Source organism: Melozone crissalis, unplaced genomic scaffold (assembly GCF_028551555.1).
Source record: "Melozone crissalis strain CALT ecotype California unplaced genomic scaffold, PUWL_Pcris_2 ptg000027l_1, whole genome shotgun sequence".
Lineage (NCBI taxonomy): Eukaryota > Metazoa > Chordata > Aves > Passeriformes > Passerellidae > Melozone > Melozone crissalis.
In genome coordinates this window covers 62,161,005-62,168,955 of record NW_026535805.1, presented here as the reverse complement: position 1 = coordinate 62,168,955, position 7,951 = coordinate 62,161,005, and the positions used below count along the sequence as shown (strand labels likewise).

The following is a 7,951-nucleotide window of genomic DNA, read 5'->3' as shown; positions in this document are numbered from 1 at the left end:
CGTGTCAGAGCGCAGGAGCTCCCGAAGCTAGCGAGCCGCTGCCAAAGCTTTCTGTGGTAAAGCAGCAGAATTGAGGGAATGCAGTGTTGGGGAAAGCCTCTTCAGCCGCTCTCCTGGCTGCTCGCGGGCTCTATTTTGCGTGCAGAACGCGCACATGACAGTCATTTGATGACAGAGAAAATAGGCAGGTTAGGCTCTCCACACAACTTCCCGGTGTTCCAAAGAGCGTGCTAAGCCCTTGGTGTGGAAAACCGAGAGCAATAATACGGGGTCCTCTGCAGTGCCCGGCCGGCCGGTGCTGCTGCGCTGTCCAAGAACGACAAACAGTGATGGGGGAAGCATGAACATATTTTCGTTGGCTATTATTACAACCAAACCACTCAACATTTCTTCCACTGGTGCCTTCATTAGACAGAAACGCAAGTATGTTGCAGGACCAAAACCTGTGGCCGCTGATCAAGTTCCACCACCAATTGGTATCTTACAGATGTAAGGATTGAAGTCACCCTAAGTCGTGATTTTAAGTGAGTCGTTAATTGGCAGGGTGTTTTTTATTATTATTTACTCTCTATAACTGCACATGAACAGTGTACTTGCCTTCCTCTCAGATTGAATGTCGAGATTCACTTTCACCCTTCGCGTTTCAAAACGCGTTGAATTGTGTTCCTGTCAGCCTCGGCACCGCCTCCATCCACCCCGGAGAACAGCCCCGGGGCAAACACCCTGGTGTGACAGTCACCCAAGTGCCCTGATAAGAGAATAACCAACCACCAGCTCAGGAATGCCACGTTAATTGGAAAAAAACCTGATGTGGCTCTTCGCAGCTTTGTCTCCAAGTGTCCGCAATGTTCCTCTCTCACAGCCCCGACCCCCTTCGTGTAGCTATGCAACAACCGCGCAGATAAATCCAGTATTTGTCTGCTTTTAATATTTATGATTGGCAGCCCAGTCCTCACTGATTTTATGGATGTATGCGTTTACTACGGGGTTTTTTGCAATGACACTAACGCGCTTTGAGCATCTGTGTGGTTCTACTATTAAAAAATTGCTGCGATTTGTGCTGAATTTAATTTCTATTATTTGCGTCTATACGTTCATGCTTTTGTAAGTTGAACTTTCCTTAGGTAGCGTGTGGAATGGAAGGTGGAAGCTGTGTCCGTTTGTTACATGGCCGGTAGCATAAGCAAAATATAGGAAAATACAATGGAACTAAACTTAAAAAAAAAAATCAATGTCACTTTTCCAGCTCAACAAAACAGAAAAACCCCGAAAACTTTTTCCCCTGGAATGTTTCTGGAAGATGTTTCATTGGCTGCAACCAAAAGCTGCTAAAAGTACAGCGTGTAGTAAGCATTTGCATTTGTCACCAGAAACAATCTATGCATAATTAATGGCAGCACTGTGTCACGAGCACTGATAGGGCGCAGATGAGCAGCCTTTCAAGGGTAATACATGTAAATGCACTTCCAATATGCAGATTTGCTTAATGATCTCCAATTAATAGCATCATCTGAAGTAGCCCTGTTCTCAGGAAGCAGGGCGCTGGGAGTGACGCCTGCCTGACTGCTGGGGTGCTCAATGTCCCAATGTCCCGTTCTCACTAGGACAGAAAGTTGCAGTGGGGTTTAAGGGCTTATTTTATCATTAATCTTCGTTTATTTCATCCCTGCTTACAGCCGCATCCTACAGCGCTGGCTGCAAACCCGGCCATTGACTTTCGCTGCCGTGTGCTGAGCGGGGACGTGCAGACCCGGCCGGGACGCTCCAATTCACGGTGACCTGGGGAAGCTCAGCCCTCGCCAGCCCTCGCTGCAGCGGGACCCGCGCATCCCGCACTGCGCTCCTGGCGCGGCGCCGCCAGCCCCGCACACCGGGCCGAGCCCGCGCAGACACTGGGGACACCGGGGTGCGGAGGAGGGCAGGGAGCGGGCACGGACGAGGAGAGGACAGGAGGGGTGCCCGGGGGCACGGAGGGGTGTCTGAGAGCCCGAGCGGTGCCAGGGGGCACGAAAGGCTCCCTGAGGGCCGGAGGGGTGCCAGGGCACCTGGAGGGGTGCCTGAGGGCCGGAGCGGTGCCTGAGGGCCGGAGCGGTGCCAGGGCACCTGGAGGGGTGCCTGAGGGCCCGGCAGGAACGCGGCACTGCCGCCCCAGACCCCGCGCGGGCCCGCGCAGCTCCGCACACTATTTACTCCCTCAGCTGTGCGCGCGGCCACGCCCCCCCGCCGCCATTGGCTGTCCGGGCGGAAGGCCCCACCAGTGAGGGCGCCCCGCGGTGATGGACGTGCCGGCGGCCGCCAATGGCAGCGAGCGCGGGCCGGGTCCGGCGGCGGCCGCCGTATAAAAGCGGTCGCGCAGCGCTGGCCCTCAGTGCGAGCTCCGGCAGCGCCAGAGCGGTAGCAGAGCGTTCCTCAGGCTCCAGCCCGCACGCCAGAACCGCGCTCTCCTCCTGCCTGCCCTGCCAGCATGAAAGCCTTCAGCCCGGTGCGGTCCGTCAGGAAAACCGGCCTCTCGGAGCACAACCTGGGCATCTCCCGGAGCAAGACCCCCGTGGATGACCCCATGAGCCTGCTATACAATATGAACGACTGCTACTCCAAGCTGAAGGAGCTGGTGCCCAGCATCCCGCAGAACAAGAAAGTGAGCAAGATGGAAATCTTGCAGCATGTCATCGACTACATCCTGGACCTGCAGATCGCCTTGGACTCGCACCCCAGCATCGTCAGCCTGCACCACCAGAGACCCGGGCAGAACCCTTCCTCCAGAACTCCTCTGACCACGCTCAACACAGACATCAGCATCCTCTCGCTACAGGTAAGCGCGTTCCCCGCTCGCCGCCGAGCCGCGTCGGGAGCTGGGTCGGCGCTCCGTGTCCCCAGCGCGGGCGGGCGGGCGGCGGTGACAGCGGCCGCGGGGCGCTCCCTCTCCCGCCGCAGGAGCCGGGACGATCCGCTCCGGCCTCCCTGTGGGTGCTCGGCCACCTCGCCCTTACCCTGCTCTTGTTCTCTCGCAGGCGTCCGAGTTCCCCTCAGAGCTCATGTCAAGCGACAGCAAAGCACTTTGTGGCTGAATCAAACGGTGAGTGCAGTGAGCCTTTTCCCTAAACTTCGGGTAAAAACTGCCTGCCGGGGGAATGGGAGGCGTGATGGCAAGTGCTAAAAATAGGTCCTAAAAGTTGATTAGGAGATGCCTTTGTAATCAGTAAGAAAGGAGGCTAATAACTGAGTCTTGAGGTCCCTAAGTGTGTGTGTGAGTCGCTAAGGTTCACCCAGCAGCACAGGCTCCTCTGATGCTGCTCGCTGCTTAATGCAAATTCTTATCTGTTCTTGGAGCCTTAACTTCCTGGGCCAAAGTGACTGATTAAGTTGGGAATCTTGGCACAATTCCTTGAATTCTGTGATGTGGGATTGTCTGCGTTATCAGTTAAATAAGTGACTGCTTTTAATCAAATAATTGCTCTAAGAGGCAGACTGGCGCCTCTGAGCATTGCGTTTACAGAGATCTAAATAAAGATTGGACTGAGAATCCTCTTTCTAGCCTTTCCCTGGAGTGTATGTTATTTTTATGTTCAATTTGTGCTCTTGAGAGCGAGTGTGTGAGCTTGTATGTGTTGCATCTGGACGCCAGGGTTTGCCCAATCTCTGAGTGTTTGGTTAAATGTTCAAACTGTGGCTTCCTCTCTGGCGCCAGTCTGTCCGGATCTCTGCCCTGTTAGCATTCTCCTAAATATGCCTCTTTTCAATCTCTTGCAGGTGTTCCACTGATGAGATTTTTTTTTTCCTTTTGCACAAGAAAATGTCTACAGGATTTTTTTTCTTTTTTGAGGTGCTGAATTTATTTTTCAGCTGTATCTGGAGGGGAAAATCCACGTTCAAGTAAAAGGAACTTTAAAAATGAATAAAGAAGAAAAAATCAAGATTGATCTTTATCCCCACCCCATTTTTCAACTTGGACTGAACCTAGTTATTTATGAAGAGACTCTTAAATACCCTTTCCCTAGTTGGAAGGCTTCCTTTATATACTATTCCCAACGTGGGGAGCGAAACAAAAATCTCACAAGGAGTTGCCCATTTTAAAGCAGACTTTGCCTTTTTTTCCAAAGGTGGAGCGTGAGTACCAGAAGGATCCAGTGTTCAGTTTTTTAGGAAAGTCTGTGGTCAGAAATTACCTTTTTGACACAAGCCTAGGACTGAATGCTGTGTATATATTTATATATAAATATATATATATGAGTGAAACCTTGTGAACTCTTTAATTAGAGTTTTCTTGTATAGTGGCAGAAATATACATTTCTGCAAAAAGTGTAATGATGTACTTAATCATGCTAAACTTTTTATAAAAGTTTAGTTGTAAACTTAACCCTTTTTATACAAAATAAATCAAGTGTGTTTATTGAACTGATTGCTTGCTTTATTCTTTGGGGACCAACTGTTGGCTTTGATTTGTGTTGTTTCTGTTGGTTTTTTTAATACTTATACATTGTTATGAATTTATCAAGTAAAAATTCAAATATGTAGAGACTATAAAGAATAAAATTACCTGAAGTGAATAATTCTTGTAACTTGGAAAATCTTATTTGAGTGTATATTGCAATCTTCTAAGTCATCTGCCTGTAAACAGTATCAAAGGAATGAGAAAAGGAACTTGATACACAAGGGATGCTATTGACAAAAGTGCTTGGAAATGTACAAAAGCAGTTAATCCTGAGGCATTCCCATAGAGTATTGCCTTTTTTCTTCCCTCCCACCCCTCAGAATGATTCAGTTCGGGGTAGTAATGACCCAGATCTGTTAATTTGTGCTTGGAATAATCACTCAGAATTAAGGGTTGTGGGTGGTTATTAGTGCCCCAACTATTAAATTTCTCTGGAAAGGCTTTGAATGTGAGAGTTGGTGATGCGTTAACATGGGCTCTAAAATGATGAAGTGACTGTTGCCTTTCCTCACTGGAATTTTCATGCTTCCATGCAATATTTCAATGAAATGGGCTTTCTAATCAATTGCAGCAGCTTCTCCATATGACTAAGATACTGAGAATTGACTGAAATCGCTGTTGTGTTACTGATTAAACTTTGGCTGCTCCTACAGGGACTCTCTCCATAAGAATTAAATTAAGTTTGAAATAGGAATCTAAATTCCTGAAAGCCAGAAACGGTTTATTTCTTCTTTTTCTTTTGCCCTCAGAAGCGATGCAATATCCCTTATTATTCCAGGGACACTTACTGTACCCTCTGGAGCCACTGTTCATTAAATATGTGTAGTTGTCATAAGACAGTGGTTGTGGGAACTGTGCCTTATCAGATGACATTCTAATTTAGGCACAAGCATAAACTTCCCTGAAATGAGAAGTTAAATTGTGGGTCCTAGTTGGGAATTTAGGAGAGTCACTTGTAATAAGAAAGCAAGCAACTTCCCTGGTGCTTGGGGTAAGTTCAGCTCTGGCAGGCGCTGGGCCTGAGGGAGCGTTTGGGGTTTCAGTGCTCTGGGGACTCTTAGTGTGAAAGGCAGGAGCCTCACCTGGGGCCAGGAACACTTTCCCTGGCGAACAGGTGGGTGGGTGGTGCTCTGGGGCGGCAGCAGCTGCCTTTCCTTGCCCTTGACACCAAATCCATTCACGTAGGCTGGGAGAAAGCCAGCTCTGATCTCTTAATACTGACGCGGCCCTGCCCGAGCAGAAGCGCGCCCTCTCAGCGGATCAATGCAATCAGAAGACAAGAAGGGTTAGCAGAAGCTGGGACGGGCCGGGGGGTGGGGAGGGAAGGACACGGCCCGGAGCTGATCTGCATCTCCCGTGCCCAGCCCGCAGGGATTAGGGAAAGCTCCGTGCGGCGCACACCGGCTGTGCCTCCTGTGGCCGAACCTCGCTACTGTCCCAGCGCCCGGAGCGCAGGGCTTGTTCCAGCTCCATGCGATCAGCGTTTAACCCTGACAGCCCAGTAGTGAAATACTTCATTACCGCAAATCAGCACGCCTCAGTCCCTGAAATGCTCTTTTTCCTGTGTGTATTTTACCCAACTCTTAACAGCAGCACATTCGGGGTTGTAATCAGAGTATTGAGATCTTCCAAGCCAGTAACAATCCAACGCAGTCGCCACCAAATTTCACTGTCAAAACTACTTTTTTACCCTGCTGCTCATTTTGGGGCAAAACAACAGTAAGTCACTTTAAACCCTCAGTTCATATTATAAAATTAAAGAGCTGCAATGGTCAGATCACTGTAATTATTTTAAGATCAACCCCTTTAGAAACTACGGCGTTTACACTTTGATATTTTTAAGCTACAGGATGATTAACACACTTGTAGAATGAAACCGATTTTCCTTATCATGCACAGCCAAAATAGAAATTCACAATTTACAAGGCGTGGGGAGCTGAGCAGGAAAACAAACAAACATGTTTTTAAAAATGTAAATTAAGAAAGGAAAACATTTCTCCTCTTTCAGAATTAACTAATTCCTCGACTTGACAATGCAATCCTACGATCAGAACTGGGGGCTTAAACTAGATCCTCGCTTAGAGATTCGCTCATTGTTTCTGTTCTTAAGATTTTGTCATTCAAAGATAAACAGCAAGGTCAAAGCTGAGTGCCCAACATTATTAATTCTCAACAGTAATTCTTTAAGTTTCCTTGAAGATGTGGGATTTCTTTATTCCATACCATTGTCATTGTCCCTCCAGAACGCATCAGAAAAATCTGTGACATTTTCATCACTTTCCCTGGCCCATTTACTGTCGCTGCACACAGCTGTTGTCCATAGTCCTGTTAACTGAGTAGTTCAACACAACAGATCAAGACGACCTGCAGTCAAGTATGTGATAGCAAAATAATTTTAGTGACAATCATATTTAAGCTCTGCAATTTGTTTTTGAGTAGACTATGCATGAAAGTTGCAAATACACCTATAGACAACTCCACACGGGGGTGGGGGCATAACAGAGATACGCGAGGATTCTCTCATCCAGAAGAGAGGTTTCCAAGGCTGGCCTTTCTTGCGTATCGCCCTTAATAACACATGGCCCAGCTCCCAGTGTTATCCCGGTCAGAAATCGGCAGGCTCACACCCACGGGCGCTAGGAGTCCCTCCGGCCCGTCTCCAGGTAAGGGAAACGCAGAGAGCAGTGAGTTTGTTTACTCACCCCCGGGCAACCAGCATTGTGTCTATCGCACCGAAACCATTCGGGAGCCACTTGCAGAACCGGTGCCAATATTTTGACAAAGCCGTGCCCGAGGGCGCTGCCTGGGAGCGCGGGCAGGGCGCACCTTGTGCCGGGCGGGCGGTGCGTGGAGGGCCAGTGCCACCCTCCGGGCCGGCCGCGCACCGCACCGCGCTCCCCGCGGCAGCGCCCGCCCTCCCTGCCCGCTCCGGCCGGGAGCTGCAGCGAGAGCGAGAGCGCCGCTCCCGGGGCTGCGGGCCGCATTCCCAGCCAGGGACACGGCTTGGAAACACCTGCAGAGAACGCTGCTTTGAAACACCAAATACTCTGCTCGTAACGCTGTGAGAAATGCAGCATTTGATACTACTAATTTGTGTTTGACTCTGGAAAGTAAAACATGTTCTCTAAACAGTCGTGTGTGTGTGTGTGTGTGTGTGTGTTAAGGATTCTTCCACAGAACACTTTGCAGTCTGGATCGATTAATGCAATATGGGAAAAAAGATAAAATTATGATTTGCTAATGGGAATTAGCTGTGGGTAAGAATCTCTTCCTGTGCTTACCACTGCCCTCGCTTACTTACAAGGAATGATTTACACAGCTTTTACTGGAAGCTGTAAAAAAGAGGGATAGCAGAATGCAAGTGTTGCATGGCAAAAGAAAACACGGGCATTGAATTTTGTACAGAAAAAGGTTTTCACAAATGTATTCTGTAAAACTACTATTTTGCAAAAGGATCAGTATTTCTGATTCTATAAATGAAAATGTTGGATCTTTGAAATCAGATTTGTTTTAACTGCA

At 48.7% G+C, this 7,951-nt stretch overlaps 1 protein-coding gene across 1 annotated transcript; it reads left to right on the top strand.

Moving 5' to 3' along the window:
* The first annotated feature begins 2,383 nt into the window (after positions 1 to 2,383).
* ID2 (inhibitor of DNA binding 2) lies at positions 2,384 to 4,395 on the top strand. Its single transcript, XM_054279912.1, has 3 exons — positions 2,384 to 2,812; positions 3,012 to 3,076; positions 3,751 to 4,395. Exons 1-2 carry the CDS (start codon positions 2,465 to 2,467, stop codon positions 3,066 to 3,068), a joined length of 405 nt encoding a protein of 134 aa, XP_054135887.1. The 5' UTR covers positions 2,384 to 2,464; the 3' UTR covers positions 3,069 to 3,076; positions 3,751 to 4,395.
* The last annotated feature ends 3,556 nt before the right edge of the window (positions 4,396 to 7,951 follow it).

Coding starts and splice junctions, on each gene's coding strand:
- ID2 (XM_054279912.1), top strand. CDS start 2,465: ATGAAAGCCTTCAGCCCGGTGCGGTCCGTCAGGAAAACCGGCCTCTCG. Junction 2,813..3,011: donor TCAGCATCCTCTCGCTACAG/GTAAGCGCGTTC, acceptor GTTCTCTCGCAG/GCGTCCGAGTTCCCCTCAGA.